This window comes from Ambystoma mexicanum, chromosome 10 (genome assembly GCF_040938575.1).
Source record: "Ambystoma mexicanum isolate Mex_15411 chromosome 10, UKY_AmexF1_1, whole genome shotgun sequence".
NCBI classification, from domain to species: Eukaryota; Metazoa; Chordata; class Amphibia; order Caudata; family Ambystomatidae; genus Ambystoma; species Ambystoma mexicanum.
Genome location: NC_090932.1, coordinates 1,451,476,583 through 1,451,498,579, shown reverse-complemented (window position 1 = coordinate 1,451,498,579; position 21,997 = coordinate 1,451,476,583). Strand labels below are relative to the sequence as shown.

General features: G+C 47.3%; 1 protein-coding gene across 3 annotated transcripts in view; it reads left to right on the top strand.

Moving 5' to 3' along the window:
• The window catches only part of ACAD10 (acyl-CoA dehydrogenase family member 10), a 2,051,508-nt gene that overhangs the window by 1,739,011 nt on the left and 290,500 nt on the right, over positions 1-21,997 (top strand). For all 3 annotated transcript variants that reach the window (XM_069619514.1, XM_069619513.1, XM_069619515.1), the window contains one exon: positions 5,778-5,855. In XM_069619514.1, the coding sequence (XP_069475615.1) occupies positions 5,778-5,855 (78 nt within the window). The remainder of the gene's footprint in view (positions 1-5,777; positions 5,856-21,997) is intronic.

Here is a 21,997-nt window from a genome sequence, read left to right as displayed (position 1 = left end):
TCTGGAGAGGCCCCGGTCAATCCTGAAGATTCCGGCAGAGGGGGAGCGAGGCTCGGACCCTCCCCCCAAGGTGAAGGCCCCAGGCGTACAGAAGGTGATGTTGGCCTTAATTCACCCTGCTAAGACCTCGATTGAGGATGTCGCCGCGGCCCTGGCTCAGCCTGTGGAGGCTACACCAGTGGAGGCGCCCTCAGGTACCGGAGTCTCCCTGCCACCGCGGAGGGGGGAGTCTTTCAGGCCCATCGAGAAGACCCCCATGAAGTCCTCGTTAGAAAGGGTGGGGGAGGGGCTAGTGGCCATCTTGGATACGGACACAACCTCTGAAGAGGACCTCATCCAAGTCGTGGAAGAGGCCCAGCCCATCGGGAGGGATCCCGACGAGGGCGACGACGAGAGCAACGGTGTCGCAGACGCAGCTCTTCAAGAGCCCTCGCTCCCGTCGTTTCTGGCGCCGCAGGACAGCTCGGCGCCCATTTTGTCAGCCATCCAGTCCTTATGCTCGGAGATAAGGACTAGGTCGCCCCTTCCCCCGACGGAGGTACCTGAGCCAGACCCGACGGGGGAACCGGAGCCAGGACCTACGGAGAGCCCACCACTTAAGAGGAGGAGGACGCATCCTAGGCCTCCTCTCCCGCCTCTGCGGCCTTCTCTGCCTTCCCCCCGGGTCCACTACCCACGGGGATGATACAGGCATGGGCACGACTACGACGGGTATGGATGACGACGGAGGTGACGACGGACATGTCCCCCGTCACCCCCTGCCTAGGCGTCCCCGCCCGATGAGATTGGATCCTTCCATGCTATGATTTCCAGGGCATCCGAGCTCTTCCAGCCCTGCCTCGAAGAAAAGAAGAAGGAAGGGTTCCTTTACCAACGGTGCGAGGCTAAAACCGTACCGCTCCTTGATGACATCTGGGATGAGGGGCTCACCCTCCTCAAGAACCCTGCCACGGCTCCTGCGAAGAGGGACCGGTACGAGAAGAAGTACCGGATCCCTGACGCTGCCCCCTTGTGCCTTAGGGCGCAACCTACCCCGAATTCGGTCGTTTCGGCGGCGGCCAAGAAGAAAGCGGGGGGGGCATCAGCCTCGACTTCAACCTCCCCGCCGGACGGCGAGGGTAGGAAGCTGGGTGCGATGGGACGACGGGTCATCTCATCTGCAGCGACGACCATCAAGGCGGCCAACGCCCTGGCCATCGTAGCCTGCTACGACAGGGAGTTGTGGTTCAAGATCGCCCCTCTGTTGGACTTCCTTCTGGATGCCAAGAGGGCTGAGGCCCTGGAAATCTTACAGGAAGGTGAGATTGCCTCGGACCATGCCATTATGGTGGCTACGGACATCGCCGACACCGGTTTCCGTCAGTTGGGCAACGGCGTTTGCCTGAGACGACGAGGATGGCTCAAGGCGACGGATTTCCGCCAGGACGTACAGACCAAGGTTTTGGACATGCCCCTCGATGGGAACAACCTTTTTGGCAAGGCGGTTGATGAGTCCCTTCAGGCGATCAAGACGGACACGGAGACGGCCCGTGCACTGGGTGTGCTCCAACAGCGACGGCCGTCCTTTCGGAGCTCCGGAGGCAGACAGGGTGCCTCCAAGGGAGCCGGCAGCAGCTCCTCTACGTACCGTCAAGCGGCAAGATATTCATCGCAGGAGGCCTACGGGGGACGCGGCAAGTCAGGTGGATCCCGCCGTCGTTGCCAAGGAGGCAAAGCGGCCTCCAAGCAAGATTGAACCGACCGTCGGGTCGGGCCCCCGCCGAAGCACCCCGGTGGGAGGCCGGCTGACGAAGTTCGTCGGCGTGTGGGAGTCCATCTCCACCGACCGTTGGGTGCTGGACGCCCTGGCCCTGGGGCACGCCCTCGGGTTCCAGAAGAAGTGCCTCCGCATTCCTCCCGTGGCCAGGAAGGAAAATCACATCCCTCAACTGCTGTTGGAAGTAAGGGCGATGCTCAGGAAAGGTGCCATCGAGCTCGTTCCAAAGAGGCTTCGGGGCTCCGGAGTTTACTTAAGATACTTCCTCGTAAAGAAGAAGACAGGAGGATGGCGTCCCATCCTGGACCTGCGATGACTGAACAAATACATCAAGGCACAGAATTTCCGGATGGTCACCCTCCAGCATGTGCTGGGACAGCTGGAGGAGGGCGATTTCCTGTCGTCGTCGGACTTGGAGGATGCATACTTCCACATCCCTATTCTAAAGAGACACCGAAAGTTCCTCAGGTTCGTGGTCAAAGGGCGACACTACCAGTTCAAGGCCCTCCCGTTCGGATTAAAATCGGCGCCCAGGGTGTTCACCAAGTGCCTAGCACCGGTGGTGGTGCGGCTGCGCCTGCAGGGGATCCACGTCTACCCCTACCTGGACGACTGGCTCATACGGGCAAGGACAAGGGAGCTCGCTGTGGAACACACTGCGAAGACCGTCCAGCTGCTCACGGACCTGGGGTTCTCCATCAACTTTCCAAAATCCCACCTGGTCCCGTCGCAAGTCGCCCTGTTTCTGGGAGCACAGCTCGACACAGTGGCGCGGCGGGCCTCCCCGTCGGAGGAAAGGATAAGGACCATCCTGGGAAAGGTGCACCGTCTGCTGGCCACGGACGTGGCCAGAGTGAGGTCTATCAAGTCCCTCCTCAGAATGATGTCCTCCTGCATTTATCTGTTGCGCAACTGCAGACTTCGGATGCGGCCCTTGCAAGAATTCCTCGACGCCCACTGGATCCAGCCGACGGGCAGCTTCGAGGACAGGGTCCCACTCGACGAAGCGTTCCGTCAGGCGATACAATGGGTGGGGTATCCGCTCTCATCTGACGGTGGGAACAGGTTTCCTAGCCTCGGCCCACCAGGTGACGGTGACGACGGATGCCTCCCTGGAAGGTTGGGGCACGCACACCGGGGGTCTCCACGCGAGAGGCCTTTGGCTCCCGGAGGAGAAGATACTCCACATCAACATCTTCGAGCTCCGTGCAGTGTTCTGGGCCCTCAGGTCCTTCCTTCTGTCCCTCAAGGGCAAGGTGGTGAGGATCTTCACCGACAACACCACCACGATGTTTTACATTCGGAAGCAGGGCGGAACCAGATCCCCTGCCCTATCCAAGGAAGCCCAGGATCTGTGGCATTGGGCCATCGCCCAAGGGATGTTTCTGGTACCCTTTCATCTGGCAGGGATAAAAAACACCATCGCCGACTCACTCAGCAGAGAGCTGCGCTCGTGCCACGAGTGGGTACTGCGCCAGGATCAAGTGGACTGACTCTTCCGACGATGGGGCGAACCCCAGATCGATCTCTTCGCGACGGCGGCGAACTCCAAGTGCCAGAGGTTCGCCAGCAGGTTTCCCCAACCGAGGAGCACGGGCGATGCTTTCTCGTTCCCCTGGGACGGCCTGTTCCTTTATGCGTTCCTTCCGTTGCCGTTGCTACTCCGGCTCGTCAACCAGCTCAAGAGGTCCCGGTGCAGGATGATCCTCGTCGCACCGGCGTGGCCGAGGCAGATCTGGTTCCCGGACCTTCTGGACTTGTTAGCGTCCACACCAGTCAAGCTGCCGACAGACGCAGATCTTCTCTCCAGAGAAGGAGGCGCCATTCTCCATCACGACCCACAGTCGCTGAACTTGCAGGCCTGGCTCCTGCAGCACTGGAGTTTGGAGGATATGACATCCCGGCCGACTGCAGAGAGGTTCTTGCGAAGGCCAGGGCATCCTCAACTCTCAAGTGCTACAGACACAAATGGAAGAGGTTCTCTGTCTGGTGCCGTGCACAGAAGATTAACCCTCTGCGGATTACGGCCCCTCAAGTATTGCCGTACCTATTGTCTTTGGCCAAGGCTGGCCTATCTCACGCTTCCATCCAGGTACATCTGGCTGCCGTCTCACGTTACACCAGAACTACAGGACGGGCGTCCTTGTGGTCTCATCGACTGGTGAAGGAATTTATGAAAGGACTGTTCCGATCATTCCTGCCGGTGAAGGCCCCTGCCCCGGCGTGGGAGCTCAACGTGGTGCTAACTAGGCTCATGGGGGCCCCATTCGAGCCTATGCATTCAGTGCCGTTGAAGTTTCTGTCGTGGAAGACAGCATTCCTCGTGGCCATCACCTCTGCACGACGAGTGGGAGAGATCCAGGCCCTGTCTTGCAAGCCTCCATACTTGACTTTTCACGACACAAGGGTGGTGCTGAGGACGCACCCCTCCTTCATGCCCAAGGTGCCGTCGGACTTCCACCTCAACGAGCCCTTGGTGTTGCCAGTTTTCTTCCCGTCTCCTTCGTCGCCGGCTGAGAGGACTCTGCACTCGCTGGATGTAGCTAGAGCGCTGAAGTTCTACGTGGACCGCACAAAGAGTTTTCGGAAGACATCACAGCTGTTTGTGAACTTTGGACCTGTGAATCTCTCTCGAAGACTTCCATTTCCAGATGGCTCTCCGGCTGCATAATGCACTGTCACCGGTTGGCAAACCGACCGTTGCCAGGCCGTCCGAGGGCCCATTCAACCAGAGCGATCGCTGCTACTACGGCGTTCCTGTCTGGTGTGCCCCTGCTCGACATCTGCAGGGCTGCTACGTGGAGGTCGACGCACACCTTCACGAGATTCTACTGCGTCGACCGGGATTCCAGGGAGGAGTCCAGAGTTGGCCAGGCAATGCTGCGCAACCTGTTCGCCTAAGGTGAGCCTGGTGAGGAGGTAAGAGTTGCTTAATGTTGAGTTGTTGTATTGCTTGATGTTGAGCCTTTTGCCGACTCCCGTGATTGTGCATGTGTATACTGCTATGTATTCTTATATTCATGAGCATGTGAATCCATGCCAGACCCCATGCTGGAGAAGGAACAAGTTACTTACCTGTAACTGTTGTTCTCCAGCATGGGTCTGGCATGGATTCACATGCGAACCCTCCCGCCTACCCCTCTGCGGCTCTTCACTTGGTCATACTGCCACTTCACGTGCTACCAAATCTGAGGTTGGCTGCCAGGGGCGGGGCTTAGGAAGAGGGCAGTCATTGGCTGGGGGCAGTATGACCCAGAGACCAGTGATTGGTTACTACTGAGAAAGACAGATCAGAAACTAAACTGATACTGATTTTTTCTATACCGAGGATTCCCGGCCTGACGACGGGGAATATTCATGAGCATGTAAATCCATGCCAGACCCATGCTGGAGAACAACAGTTACAGGTAAGTAACTTGCTCCATCACCTTGTATGCACAAACTTGGCCTACTCAACCTGGTTTCTATAATAAAATATGCGATGGGTGTGAATACATAACTTAGTGCAGGACTTTTTTGCTATACCTTTGGACTGTTGTCGTGCTGACTATATCGGAAATTCAGAATGCATTTTTCACCCGATTATGTAGAAATGTTGATTGGACCTAGGAGTAAGTGCAACTTAATCATTGTATGAACTCGTGCAATCCTAGTCCTTAGTGCTTTTGCTTCCAACGAGCCACCTGCACGCATGCCTTTTAGTCTATTTCTCATGTATACGAACTGAGGGAATTGCAGCAGTAGTATGCAAGCTTGCCGTTGTATGGGGGAAGTGGTTCGGGAGCACAAGTGCCTTTGCTTCAAATTGTAAAAATGTGCTGCGGCCCTCATGCCTGCTAATACCACCTACTTCATTAGTGTGGACCAAAAGGAATTTAGGAAAAGGAGAAAGGCACTTTGCATTAGCAGTTGTGGCTTCTGGTGAGGATTAGCAAGCAAAGAAAGCATTTTTCTTTAGCTCTGCAATACTTCTCCTGACATGCTCAATGTAAAATTAAGTCTGATTTATCATGTTCTACAGGAAGCTGCCTTGGAAATTGCTATGATCAAAATGGTGGCTCCAGCTATGGCCCAACAGGTGATTGACCGTGCTATTCAGGTAAAATGCATTTATATCCTTTTGTCAAAGAAATAAACAAATGTATTCTTTTTATAATTTTTCTAAACATACATCACAAATGAACTTAAGTTTATGTAACTGATTTTTATCTTCCATATCAAGAGAGCTGGAGACTGTGTCGATGGGAGTGCCACTTGTATGTACGTTTTGGGAATACTCTAGTGTGGACACATTGTTACATGTGCTGAAAATGGCAACCCACTGCTAAGGATCGCATGTTTGCAATTACCTGAACAGCCAAGATAGAGGTCTGATTGGGGGCAGGTACCTACCTCTGGAAAATATTGGCAAAGGGTGAGCTTGCTTAGCAGACATGCACCAGAATCGTCCGATTCAAGGAAGAATGATAAGTAACCATAAATATGCAAGATTAGTGTCTATTAAACACCAAAACCGGAATAAGGAGGAACCTAGCGGGGACCTCGAATGGACAATGTGGTTTGCGGAACGTCAGCATCTTTGTGGGTTATGGTGTGTCTGGTGCCCAGACTCTCCTTTTATGAACAAGGTAGAAAGAGGTTTTTGAACCCCTCCCTTCCTGATCACGAGTAAATTAGCATATAGACATGCAGTGACTTGTTCAGAGGAGTCGCTGTGCATGTGAGCAATTTCTTCCGTAGTTCCAGGAGCATTAAGCCTCCATGTGTTCAGGTATCCCTGACTATGCTCCGGCACTCAGGCACACCCCTCTCCCAGGCAAAGAAGCACCAGCTGCAGTGAATGGGGGAATCCAAGAAGGCAGCGCAAGAGCCTAGACTTTGGCAGGCAGGGGAGGAATGATCACAGGCCCGTCACAGTGGCTGCTTCTCAGCTCTGGCCCCAATGATCTAACCTTATACTTCTCACACCTCTTCTCAATTATTGGCCCTCCAGACTTGGCCAATGTTGGTAACTTTCAATGGACCTCTGTGTCCACCTACATATACACCTGCTTCATCCTTCAACTGTCTTCCGGTGAATACCTCCTTCCTCCTTCTCCTTCCCCTACTTCTCAAGCTTTTCTGTCTCCAACTCATTCCTTTTCCTTCTCTTTCCTCAAGTCTCCTGAAGTTTCTCTATTCTATCACCTTCTTGTTCCTTCTCCTTCCTCTGCTCTCCACCTCATTCGTTATGCACAACTCCACACTATCTCCTTGTCTGCAAGCTTCCACATACTGTCTAAGCTGTAACTCCCTTTTATGCATTTGCCACGTCCTTAATTGCGGCTCTAAGGGAAGCACTGTAGCTACAGGAGGGCTTGGTGGGGCAGGGTCTACTGGAGACTAAAAAGTGCTTGTGTCCCACATTTAAATAACATGGACCTTGCACAATGGATGCTTTTTGGAGACTTATAGAAGCTCAGAAACGCTGCAGGGAAAGCATTTCCTCACTGAATATAAAAAGCTGTTAAACTGGTGTTTATATAGCAAGCCGTCCATAAAGGGGGCGCAGTAGTGTCATTACCATGGTTAAAGATGGTTGGAGAGAGACATTTATGGCTGCAGGGGGATAGCATCACTCACTATTAGGTATTAAGTCCTTTAAAAAGAATAACTTTGCCAATTTAAACAAGTAAAATAAAACAGCACTTTTGGCATTGAAAAGTACTGAGCAGGTCTATCACCAATTACTTTGAAATGTCATTATTCTGAACCATTTCTAAGCACAATTTAAAAAAACCCATTTGTGTAGGGGAAAGGTGCATGTGAATAACAAAAAATTATTTTATTTTAAATAATCTGTTTTCATATATATATATATATATCTATATATATATATATATATATATATATATATTTAAAATAATGTTATTGTTATGGTTGACAAAGATCAGCCTTTCAATTGTTACCATACAAGTTAAAACAGTAATTACAAATAGTTAAAAACAAAAGTAACAAATACAGGTGAATACAATTAAAAAGGAAAACACACAATATTAACAATTCAATAAGATTCACTTCATCTGAGGTTCTGCAGGTATTTCCTGAAGATATTCTTCACCCAGCAATATCGTATACTCTGTCAAGCAATAGTTATTGCATGAAATAAGCAGAATCATATGTGTGAAAAATTCAATTGATATAACGGCACGTCCGCATTTTAAAATTGATCATAAAGAGGAAGCTGAAATTTGACCTCAAGCTGGAGTTAAGAGTTAGCAAAATGCTAACACTTATACGTTCTCTGCAGAAGATTTTCGACCATAGTAAGTCACAGGTTAGATTTATGTAATCTTTGAACAGTAATTGCAAGAAAAATGTTCTCTTTGTTGACAGAGATGGGCAGAATGCAAGTAAGTGCTTTAAAGTCTCTGGTTCGTTCGAATTTTCACAAAATATATATGCACTGTCCACTCTGATGATTTGCCTTCATTTGAGCAAGACTTCTCTTGTTGGCCACAGATTTCAACAGAAACAAAGAAATAAGTTCCGTAGATAGAACAGGGGAACTTGATTAGATACGATTCAGGGACACAGAGGCGCTTGATCTTAAAATGTCCTACTTGAAGTTTTGGTAACTTATGCACTGTTCCCCTGTTGAAATACAAAAAAGTGGATCATTTATTCTTTGCTCATGTTGAATTGGTTTTGAGAAGCAAAATCAAGACATCCGCAGCTGCCATTATTGCAATTATTTCTAGTCTCCAGGGTGTCATGAAATGATCTTTGGTGGAGTTCATATACGAAGCCAAGGTAAAAAACAAAGAATGTGGGTCATCGGCTAGTAGACACTTACTGAATAGATTACACAATTTCCAAACATACGAGAGCGAAAGCAGCCCCAATTCATGCTTTATAATGCTCATTGGTTGACTGGCAAGCAGGCAGGCACAGCACCTGCTTCCAAAAAAGACCCTCTAGTGTTAATCAAAAGGTCTTTCCTTTCCGGGCTCTGGTCTCTGCACCGTAGATGATAATGGGCACCGCTTTTTGTTTGTAATAGGTAATTAGCGGTGCTATGGAGAATTTACCATACTTGTGAATAATGTGTGCTTGTGAATAATTTGTGCTTGCGCAACGGCTGTTAAGATTTTACGCCTCAGTCACACACAATAGGGCAAGTCAGAGGGATGATTGTTTGTTTTGATGCCTAAATAACGATACTAGTTAACTACTTCCAAGGGTGAACCGTGCAGTTTCCACAAATAAGTGCATTTGATAATTTGACGGTGACTTGCGCAAATCATGATTTTTGTCTTGGTCAAATGTATTATCAGCTGATTTGCAGTAGCATAATGCTCTAATGCTGTCAAAAGATTTTGTCTTGGACAAGAGAGCCAGGGTACAATGCATTGACCAAGTTTGGGAGAGTCAGAAACAATTTTTGAGAGGTTCTGACCCATGTCGGATATGAAAAAATTAAACAGTGCAGAGGCCAGGATGCAGCCTTGCTTGTGACCTCGATGAGTAGGATTTGACCTTGACAATCTTACGTCCAGGCACATGCGTATTTGAACTGAGGTGTTGGGGTGTATTTGAGAGATCAGAGCCTGGAAGTAGGAAGGGCAGGCTGCTCTTGTTAATTTATCTGTCAGCAATTGGCGTGAAATAGAGTGAAACACAGTTTTAAAATCCACAAAAGCCATATAGAGTGGTTGTTGGTATTGCTGCTCATGCATTTTGATTGCAGTTATGGATAACATGTTAAGTGCAGTGCCTAACCCCGGGACAATGCCCGTTTGGAATTTGTCATTCAGCCGCTCAGTAACAATCCAGTTGTTAAAATCTCTCAATAGGGATTCTAAGATGGCGACAAACATTAAAGCCACAGCTGATCTGTGCCCCATAAGAAGCCCAGATCTGTGGAACGAGCCTTAAAAAGCAAAAATATAGTTCCTATACTTAAAACTTATGGACAACATTAAGGAAAGTCTGCTTTTGAAAGGATAAACAGAAAAGGGGGAGCGGTTTGCCCGAGGGGCGAGTTGCACATGTGGAACTCGATGACTAGCTCCGATGTGGGACACAATGCCCGGTTGAGGGACGGACATCACAGTGAGCACAGCACAAACTCACAGAAGTGAACAGTGACGCAGCGGATTCTGCCCCACTATCGATTCTTCAGGGATAAACTTTCAGGAGCCACGGGGAAGTCTGATTGGTCGGAGCCATCGCGGGACAATAGGACACGCCCAAGCCACCACCTAAGTAATTCCCCAGAATGATACATAGCCTTTATGAAGACCCGCTGGGCCTGTTGGGCCAGGACAAGATCCTGCTCCGCAAAAACCAGTAAGATATCCCCACCCTGCCCAAATCATAGCCCAACACAACATGGACTTCCGAGGGTGAATCGTAGGCTCATTGACTGGCACAAGCGACTCCCTCTCAGATCCCGTGTATACAAACAGCAATATATTGGCAACAGGAGTAATGGCAACTAAATCAATAAAAATTGCACCGGAAGGTTAACCTGGTGGACAATCAGACGTCATAGGTGGAAATAGCACAGCCTAGACCCACTGGAAGAATCGGGCCGAATGAGAATACCCCTGGGAAGGCACATGGGCGATTAGACGGTGGCTGAAACCAACCAATCTGAACCAACAAGTCTCAGGGAAAGCCCTGCAAGATATTGGTGCAAGTTACAATATACTTAAAGGCGATTTTCACTTGTGTTAACAACGTTTGGGTAAGGGGAGAAGCATACTTTCTTCAGATGGTTATGTTATGAAGAATTGGGAAGATCCCCACAATTGTCAATTGAGGAGAAATGTGTACCACATTACCCATAAACGACATTTATCAGAAGCGAGAACACAGAGAGACACTTAACCACAACAGAGTAGCAGGAAATGTCCAAGAGGAGCACTTTGTCAATGCCAGGGACGAGGGGGAAAAGAAAAGAGTGCACTTCCTCACTCCCACCCACTCCTAAAGAGAATCCAATCAGAAGCTGCTGGCTTAGGTCGAGTGGGGCTCAAACACACCCAGATCACAGTAGCGATTCGGCAGACATACCGAGGGACACCACGAACACTAACATGGCAGCTTCTAAGGAAGATGTAGAACGGTGCTTTCAAGTTTTTCAGGATAAGCTTTCCGCCTATTTGCAACTCCAATTGTACACCTTTACCGCAGAATTTAAATCCGCTCTGTCAGATATACGAAAAGAGATTGCCTCTCTTGAGGAAAGAACAGATACTAATGAGAAGGCACTACAAGATCTGGCTCAGGACACCACGAAGTCGGAAGAGCTTCTCAAACAGTTAGCAAGGACAACACATAATCTGAAGCTGCAAAGTGAGGATCTGGAGCATAGATCAACAAGGTCTAACATTCGTGTATGAAACATTCCAAAATCAATGAATGACTCAGCTCTGAGAGAGGACGTTACAGGAGTATTTAGAGACTTACTTAACACAGAAGCAGAGGTAACAATTCCAATAGACAGAATACATAGGATTCGTCCAAAACGTCAAGATACGGGCGTCCGACCCAGAGACACTCTGGTTGCATGTAAACATTTCCTTGTACTTGCTTAATTTCTGTACATACATACATATGGACTTAAATACATACATACATTTGGGGCCTGATTACGAGTCAGCCGGTCCGGAAAAAACGGTGGTGGTAAATCCACCACCACCGTTCTTTCAGGACCGGCTGATTAAGAGTCCTGCAAGCGGGAGGTGTCACTCCCGCCAGGTCTGACCTGGCGGGTTTAACACCACCCGCCTGCAGGCGGACATGGAAACACCGGCACCATTACAGCATGGTGCCGGTGTTTCCACTTCCCCATTCCCATGGAGTCCTACTGGACTCCATGGGAATGGGGATTTACCGAATTCCGCCTCCGGAATTACTGGGTCACCCGGGTTGTAATGCCCTGGTGATTCCGGGAATCACGGATGCGGAATGGTAATATGAGTCCGGCGGTAACCTGCCGGTTTTCCGGCTCGGTTACCACCGGACTCGTAATGAGGCCCATGGACTTTTTTGCACCATTGTACTTGATGAGTTATGTTTTTCCTTTGTGAAATGTCTTCCGAATTACAATTACAAAAGAAACACATTGTTGTACGAATTATGATTTAATGTAATATTTCCAGGACTGAGTACTGGGATAACGATTGAATGTTTATCTTAATAATGTTATACTGATCATTAGCTTTTTGAATCTATTCACATTTAGAAACAGCATAACTAAAACGTGAGATATGATAGCCCGAACACTCAGGTCTGTTGCATTTCACGTTTAGTTGAAACTTTGGGATTTTCTGATCCCCCAGGTAGTGCATCATTGGGCCTCTTGTTAGCATATAACAAGTTATGTTTGTGTTCTTTGTTTTATAGTCTTTAGTGGCCAGGAGACTGTTTTTGTCCATTTGGACCTGAAATACATATTCAATTTAAGAACTGACTTTAAGTGTATTCTTATACCTCAATTCAAAATCCAATATTGAATCTGTTGAGCCCCCCATACCCGTCTTTTATACTCTGGTTGCATTGGCATGGTATCCCAGAAGGAACAGGGAAGCCAGAAAAACGACTCAGATCACACTCAGTGGGAACGAAATCCAACTTTATCAAGATCTCTCTCTGCTGACGCTACGAAAAAGAAGAGAAATGCGTTAAATCCTGCAACATCTACAAACGCAGAAGATATCATATAGATGGACTTTCCCATTTGGCCTTTTATTTAATTGGGAGGGCAAACAGCATTGAGTTACAAAAAAGGAGACGGGAGCTTGAATCCTGCGCTTGGAAGAGGAAGATCAATTAGACCCCAATATCGGGTCTCGCGCTTATGCTCCCAAAGGACCACGATACTGGGAATGGATACGAGGAGAGAGTAGCAAGGATGTCTACACCTGGGAGAGGGGAAAGTTGTTGGGGAAGCAAACGGGAGGGTACAAGTTGGGAGTTGTGGGGGAGAGTTTTGGGGTGGAGGAGCAGTAAACAGGAATGGAATCTGAGGGTTAGAAAGATGTCCTTGGAGGTGCATCTCCAATGTAGTGGCTTTGCAAAATGGCTTTAACTTCCGCTATTTGACACTTAATATAAGGGGGCTTAACACCCCTGTAAAGAGGAGGAAATTGGAATGGCTGTTACACACACATCCGCCTTATCTTATTGCCCTACAAGAAACACACAGCAAACATCAGGATCGACACAAGTTAAAGCTAAAGCATTATTCAATAATCAGGCAGGCTAATGCAAAGGGAAAGACTGCGGGGGCACTGATTGCTTTTTAGACGGGTACTCAGGTCTCTATTACGAAGGTACAAGCTGACGAGGAGGGGTTGTTTCCGCTATCTTTTAGTACAGATGGGATCGATGACTATAACTTTGGCATCTTTATATGCCCCAAATATAGGTCAAGAAGGGTTTTTGAAGACAGTATTACCTAACCTGGAACAATTCAGTCAGGGTGAAATGATTTTGATGGGATATCTAAATATCGCATGGGACACTATACGCAATAGCTCTTATACCAGATGTGCTCGCCCCCTACCTCCTTAGCCCTTAGACAAACATTTGAGCAGTTGACACTTAAAGATATTTGGTCTACACTGAAAGGAGGGGAAAGGGAATATACTTATTACTCCCATGTGCACAAATCCTTTTCAACGATAGATTATTTCTGGGCCTCAGTTCGATTGATAGGTAGAGTAACACAAATGGATACCCACATGATCACCATCTCAGATCACGCCCCTCTGACTATTGAACTTAATCTTCCTAAAGTCATTCCCGTACATTTAAGCTGGAAATTTCCAAAAGAAATATTGTCAGATTAAGTTCTATGCGATGAAAGGAAGATTACGGAATATTTTATTTCTAATCTGGGAGGGGAAGTAAGCTTAAGTATAGTTTGGTATGTGTTTAAGGTGACCCTTGGGAGGAGGGGGGCTTATCGCAACACAAGCGCATAGGGAGAAACTTAGGTGTACATTTGAAACAGACATGGAGAGGGAGGTAAAGGAGACACAAAAACAGATGGAGGTAGACTCATCACTGCACCTCCAGAGGCAGTACCGCAGTGCGAAGGGCAGATTGGAATTAATACGTATTAAACAGGCAGAAAAAAGCCTATTGTTTTTAAAGCAGATGATGTACATAAAGGCAAACAAAGCGTATAGAATGTTAGCCAGACAATTAAAACAGAAAATAGCAGCCCAAATAATACGGGGGGTGGAAGATACACTAGGGAACAGAGTAACAACAACAGAAGAAATTACAACCCAGTTCCATGTATTTTATTCAGCACTATACAAATGAGACCTCCCAGATCAGGTAGCACAAAAGAAAAATGTGCAATCAATTCAGCTGGAAAAAATGTAGAGGCGGAAAGTGCAAATTTAGATAAAGACATCACTCGGGAGGAGGTACTATTTGTAATGGCTAACCTGCCCATAAACAAAGCACCAGGACCCAGGTGGCTATGTCGCTGTTTTTTATAAAAAAAGTTCTGAGCAACCTTGGCCCCAAAATTAACCGACCACTTCTACTCCTTTACTAAAAGTGGTAGAATATCAGCTTCTATGGCAAAGGCCAAAATAATCCTCATCCCGAAACCAGGGAAAGACACAGCTAAATGTGGCTCTTACCGTCCGATCGCTCTCATGAACATTGATGCCAAAATATGTACAAAAATTCTCGTAAACCGACTTCAAGTCCTTATGCCTAAGCTTATCCACCCTGACCAGACAGGATTTATATAAGGGCGAGAAATCCACTATAATGATCATTGAATCTGCCAGCTTCTTGAAAAAGAGGCCAGAAAGGGGCACAAGGCTATATTAGCGTCGTTAGATGCTGAAAAAGCATTTGACCGTGTTGAGTGGTCCTTTTTATTTGGCACTTTATGAGCTATGGGCTTCGGTCCTAAATACTTAGCGATGGTACAAGCTAATTACGTCAATCCTTCGGCCAGATTGCTCATAAATGGTCATCTATCCCGAAGGTCTTTCTTCATAGGGGCACGAAACAGGGTTGCCCCCTATCTCCCATTCTCTATGCAATACATTTAGAACCACTGCTATCGCAACTCTGTCAACTAGATGCCATACAAGGCATATCTTTTGGGGTAGATAGTCATAAGCGGATGGCATATGCAGACAATGTGTTTCTTACAATCACTAAACCAAGAACCTCATTGCCTGCGGCACCCGCCCAATTGGAGGGGTTTGGTAGAGTAGCTGCTCTTAAAATTAACATTACAAAGCCTGACATTTTTAATCTTGGGCTCAAACAAGGCGAATTGTCTAAAACAATGGGAACAACACAGCTTTGCTGGTTGCCGAAAGGTATTTGGGTTCTGGGAGCAGATATTACGCGCTCAGTTGGGGAATTATACTCTGCTAACTTTCGCCCAATATTGGCGGAGATACAGAAGCTAGTTCAATCTTGGAACCCTTTGAGGGTTTCATGGCTTGGTCGGATTAATTCGGTCAAGATTGTGATGCTACCTAAGGTGCAGTATTTATGTCAGGCCCTTCCGGTGAGAATCCCAGACTCTTTTTTTCATACATTTCATAAAATAATTTTGAATTTCATATGTAATAACAAACCCCATGCATTGCATTGAAAACATTAATGCTTCCCCCCAATAGGGGAGGAGTGCGCCTCCCTAATTTAAGAGATTATTATTGTGCAATGCAGCTACGAGTGATAAAAGAATGGTTCGGGGAAGACACGAATAGGAGATGGAGACAGATGGAAAGGGCTATAGTGGGACTTGGAATGGGAGAGAAACTATAGTTAACTAGAATGTACAGACCTCGGAACATACATCATAGAGAGATCACAGGGCTGGTGGAGGAAATATGAGATCAGGCTATTCGGGAACATCAATTTACCTAATTTCCTTCCCCTTTCACTCCCATATCACTCCATGTATAGCTGCTAGCTCCTTCCTTGAATGGAAAACACAAGGTTGTACAAAGTTTTGGGATATGTTTTTGGTGCAGGACCTTGTCATTTGCTTTATGTAAAGAGGAGCTGGCCCTCCGGGAGAGTCAGCGCTTCCAATATTTTCATATCTGCCATTGGCTGATGGCTCAGTCCAATAAATCAGCGGCTTTAAGATCATTAACACCATTCCAGACTCTATAAACTCCTAAATGACGAATATCCGACAAGGCCTCCTGCATATCAACAGACCTGGGCAAAAACCTTGGGGCTCACACCAACGGAAGAAACATGGTCTTGCTTATGGTCAGACATACTTAAAATCACTAGGTCCATACAGATTAGGGAATTTTGGGTCAAAGTAATGTTCCAATGGCACAATACCCCCGAACGCCTACCTAAAATTGCTCAATTATTTCCGGGCTTTTGTTGAAGGGACTGTGGGAGTGAAGGGAGACTAGTTACTTGTCTGGTGGTCGTGCCCTAAACTCTCCCATTTCTGGAAAGAGGTCCAGGGAAATATGAGGATAATGTTTTATTCTCCAATTGGCAGCCCTATTGGTAGTGGCTCAGAAATGGAAATCTATAGTCCCTCCACATATAAAAGATTGGTATCATAAAATGTGGAATTTCTTATCTCTGGAATGGGTCACCTATACAATTTAAGGGGCGCAGTCCACATTTTCAACAGAATGGGCACTAATTCTGAACTTTTTGCATGGGGATTATATGGAGAAACACTGTCATCAGAACCTAAGAATACTGGACATACTTTAAATGTAATGATAGATTGGCATCCCGTGTACAAGGGAGGGGGGGAGATAGGGAGTTGGGGAGGGTTTGGGACAGGGGCTTACGGGGTGGACTGTTAGGTTTGTTTTGCTTTAATCTTTGGATATTTGAAAACCCAATGCAAAAACATGTATCTCTCAATAGCAGACAAGCAAATAATAGGGCTATGGCCCAATAGTTCTCAGTTCTTGCACGATCCCTTTTCTTGAATATGGGAATATAATAGACTTTTGTCATGGCGGCAGAATCTGATTTTGCTCAGTAACATTGGCAAAAATATTCAGAAGAATAGACGCACAGGCGTCAAGATGGGCTTTTAACAAAATGTTAGTTAGTCCTTCGGGACCTGGGGCCCTTGAATTGCGCAATTTAAATATCTGATTGATTATATTGCCTTTACCGAATTGCAGAGTGGAGCCTTTACTTGCTGGCTGCCTGATGCTGCATCTTGCTATCGGCCATGAAATGTTGGGCGGTTGGGCATGCAGTATCTGGTAATTTTGTTCCCATTGCTCTTCTTGCACCGCATTGATTTGCATTAGAGTTGCACGATTTAATATTTCCCATATGAACATACTGTTTTTTGAGGCTAGAGCACGAAGCATTTGTTTAGTGTCTTTTTGCATGATTAAAGCTTTACGAGATTTCAGCCAATTTTTATATTGCGTTCTAAGATGTTTGGCTTCCAAGATCTTGGCCTCGAGATGTAAACCTACCAAGCTTCTCAAACAATGGCACAGCTGGGTCTTCTTTTTATGCAGCTCATGATCATAGGTGTGATTCTGTGTGTATGCGGGTTTCGTTGATATGGGTCGTTGTAGCTTAAAGATTTGTAACACAGCCACATATATAAACCCTCAGATTTAGTCACTTCAGAATTTAATGAGTCATGATGACCTTGCATCACAGTGGTAAAAAATTTGAGTGATTCTGGGGACCACCTGAACCTGTTTCTGCTGCTGGGTAAAGAGACAATGGGCTTATAAAAATTGGAAGGAATAAGAGGCTACGACCAGCACCAGGTGGCAGAGAGTTGTTCATGGTCACTATTTCGTTGAGGAATGACTTGGAAACACTGAACACATGCAAACACATGTCTGTCCGTGAAAATATAGTCAATAATGGCTGACTGGTGTCCTCTTTTCCAAGTGCTCTGGGGAGGTATATCTCCATGAATAGCACCATTGAGCATTACAAATTGCCTCTCAGCCATAAATGCTAACCAGCGCAAGGCCAGTAAATGTATTCGGCCTCATGGTAAGGCAATGAAGACTGAAGTCGCCTGCCAGAATGCCATAACTTATATAACTGTCTTCAGTAATTAGATTCAGGGTATACACCATATCTCGAAGGAAGGACTCTGCATTAATGCCGGAATGATTCAAGCAAATATTAACATGGGCCAACACTTCCGAGGGAGTTCTAATTTTGACAAGTTGGATGAACATGTTGGCGGGAGGCCCAAGATTCCAGCAGAAGGCCTTGTGCTTTTTTGACTACCACTAGAAGGCCGGGCATGGGTCTACCATTGGCTGGATTTTCTTCTGGCAGGAGTGAGATGGCATAGCCATCCCATGTAAGGGGTTTGTCACGCCACGTTGGAGACCGGGGTCCTCTGCGCCCGCTCTTCCCGTCACCTCCTGGCGAGTCTACCCGCGCTTCCGCGCCTGGGGGCTCGCCAGAGGGAGATCGTTGGGTGTCGGGGCCGGAGGGCCACGGCGCATGCGCGGGAGACCTCTGTCTCGGTTCCGCGCATGCGCCGTGGACTGAGCTAGAGTCCTAGGAAGGGCTTGCCTTCCAGGACTCGCTTTGAGTACGCCGGCGCCCGGAGGTGAAGCGGCTTGCGTTTCAAGCCTCACGGGCGCCAGCGACCCATAAAAGGAGCCGCAGATCGAGGCAAGCCGCGTCTCAACGCGGTTTGCTTCGTTCTGTGAGCTTTCCTACCTGGGCTGCCTGCTACTTACCTGAGCCCACCCTGGGCTGCCTGCAACTTACCTGAGTCCACTCTGGGCTGCCTGCTACTCCTCTGAGTTCCTCCCTGGGCCTGCCAGCATACCTTACCTGGGATCTCCCTGGGCCTGCCAGCATACCTTACCTGGGATCTCCCTGAGCCTGCCAGCATACCTTGCCTGGGATCTCCCTGGGCCTGCCAGCATACCTTACCTGGGTTCTCCCTGGGCCTGCCAGCATACCTTACCTGGGTTCACCCTGGGCCTGCCAGCATACTTTACCTGGGTTCTCCCTGGGCCTGCCAGCATACTCTACCTGGGTTCCCCTGGCTCTGCCAGCAACTTGCCAGACTCAACTGAGGGCCTGCCGACATACTTTGACCTGGATCTCCCTGGGTCTGCCAGCATACACTTACCGGGGTCCCCTGTGATTGCTGCCCTAGGGTTACCTTTCGGTCCCCTTCAGTTTGGTCACCTGTTCCAGCTTGGTTCCTTCCATTCCTGTCCGGCCTTACCCTCTACATCCGTTCCTGTGGACTAAGAATATATCTGCCACGCCGGAATCATTGACCTCCGCTTCAGTTCACGTGCTTTTGGACTTGATTCCATCGGACTCCATCCTTACCCGTGATCGGCAACAAGACTGTAGCCTCACCTGTCTGTGCTTGCACAGTCCCTTCGTCACGTTAATCAGGAGAGTGCTTTCCGTGACATTGGGAATCGGCCCATCCTCCACCCAGTATCAGTTTTGGGTGGCGGAGAGGCTGGTCTCTCGTGCCACAAGCTCGTCTTTCGACTGGTTCCAGACTGGCGACCTCGGCAAGATCAAAGACCAAGAAACCAGGTACGCAGCCCTCTCGTGCTTCCCAACTTGACAGGGTTGAGTTACCCACATTTCTTGTAAGGCTACTATATCGGAACTGCTTAAAGCCCCTGGTATTCCAACTGGCAAGTTTACAAAAGCGCTCGGTAGATGATATGGGTTGTTAACTCGAGTTTGAGGAATAGGAAATATAAACGCACTTGGACTTTTGTGTAATGTCTACCTGTCGAATGGTGTTAAAGGCCCTGTGTGCACGTGACTTTCACAGGAAGATCTACACCAGTGTTAGCATTCATTAGAGCACTCGAACATGGTCTTGGTTGCACGGTGGAGGTGAGGAGAGATTCCTCTTGGGTAAGTGTAAAGCCCAGTTGATATAATTGTGGTTTGGCTTGCCACAGGATATTTAGAACTAGGCCAGGTTGAATCCATAATCTAACAGTTGACAAATCATCATGCTGCAAAAACTCTACTTGGGCTATATCCGAGGAACATAAGCCCTCGAGACTATCTATATCACTAAAAATGTTCAAGTTGCTAGTCCTATTTAGATCATAGACTGCAAATGGACGCCCTCTACACTGCAGGATAAGTTGATGTGGTGTTGAAGGAAATTGTTTGGATGCATCATCTGACCTAGTCGCCAGTTGAGGTGATTGTCTTGTATAAGCAATAGCAGGAAGGCGCAATGAAGAGGATTGAATCACCACCCTCGGCTTGGAAAGCAAATTGCAACACGTTTGATTGAAGGGAGCACTAAAGTTTAGCACTTGCCGCTGCTGATTTTGTGTCTCTGGAGGAGATTTAATGTTGTTAATTTTTTTTTAAACCTTTTTATTTGCATTTTCAACACACAACATATAACAACTTAAAACCACTACACAATGTTATTAATTTGTGAGTAAGAAGGAGATTTGGTGTGATTGCTTTGTGAACAGGGCAAAGGCAAGGCAGCATATATGGCAAGCGATTTAGCAATTTCATTGCGCCTTTGCTCTAAAATAAGGAATTTATAGTTCTTAAGGCTACTGAACTCAGGTTCGCCCCTAACTGTATCATGGGACTTGGCCTCGGCCGTTTGAGAAGCGGGTTCAGCAATCCTTTTATTAAGGAGCTCTACTTCTTTTACCAGGTCATCAAGGGGCTAACAATTTAGGTCTTCAGCAGTTGTGTTAAAAGGCGCTGAAGATTTTACACTCTTTTAAAGAATTTGTCTAGATCGGACCATGGTGACATATTTCCTAGTTATGGCATTCTTCGATATTGAGCTTTGCTTGCCAGGTGTGGTAAGAGAGTGATACATTTACGAGTGCCTGTTTGAATGGAGCCCAAAGGCGCTTTCATGTTTTTTGTTTTTTTCTGAGAGTTAGAAATGTTATCGTCACTCTTTTGTCTAGTAAACATTGTAAATTTAGGCTCTATAGAGAGAGGGGGTGCCAAGGGTTCAGCCTAAGGGCAAAAATCAGAGACTATGATGATTGAGTCCTGTTTCAAAGGCGGCAGGGAGATGACAGCTTCCTGTGATCGAGGCTCGTGAGTCGCCTCGATAGGAATTCTAGGAAGTTCATCAGTGATGAGCCATCCTTGTCTACATTGCGCCTGGGGACAAAGAATCTGGGGGCTTTGAAGGCAATCATTTAATAATTGCGTCATCAAGATTTTCAAACAATTTAGTCAGGGTCAGGAGAACCGTGTTCATAGCACTAAGTGTGACTTCAGCAAGGAGTAGTGAGTGTATTTGAGAAGGAGGAGCTCTTTGCGGTGTTGGATGAGTGAAGGATATGGAGAGGGTAGAAGAACTCGAAGTGGAGTTGGGAAACATTACAGGAGATTGCGATAAATCGATTGGACGAGGTTGGGGCCTGCGAATGGATGAGAGGTTACAAACAATTGACCCATTTGCTAGGGTTGAAATGCATTTACTCACATCAGTCACTCCAGAAGGTATTGTATCTGCAACAGAGTTTATATCCATATCAGACACAGTGTGTGGGTGTGTTTCCGGGACACATTGAGGCATGGAGGGGAGTGTTACCAAATGTGCATGAATTTGAGCTGAGGTAATGATTTCATACGTGAAAGGCTCACTCGAGTGAATCGATGGAGATGGGGCTGGATCTAAAGTGGGTTGGGTAGTGCATGGAACTAAATTAAGACATGGAAGTGCAGCAGTGAAGTAAAACCAGCGGCTAAAAGTGAGTCGGGGAGTGAATAAATCAATCGGCGTGTTGGTAAGTAGCTAACGGGCATGAACAAGGGTTACAAGTGAGTTGTGCAAGAGAAAACGGCAGCAGCAGCTCGTGAGGGAATTCCGTGTTAAAATAATAAAAGTATGGAAAACAAATTGGAAATGTAAATATAGTAATTAAGTGAGTAAGCGCCTTGCAGCAGCCAAACTGCAAAACTGCACTCGCCAATGCACTCGAACGAATGCGCGTGACCAGCTGATTTTGTAGCTGTATTTTGTGGGCAGTGTGGGGGCGTGGCAAGCTGTTGCGTTTAGATTACTGTCCAAATTAAAGTTCACACAAAGTCCACACCATGGACAATATAACATAGCCAGCAGCAGGGTCCTTCACACAAAACTGCACTCACCAATGCACTGGAACGAATGCATGTTATTGAAGATTAAGAAAAAGCACAGTGCAAAGCTTATCAAAGTGTTGCTTGCTGTCCTTAGTTTTGACTGTTGTGTGGCTAGTACGCAAATATTTTAATTGG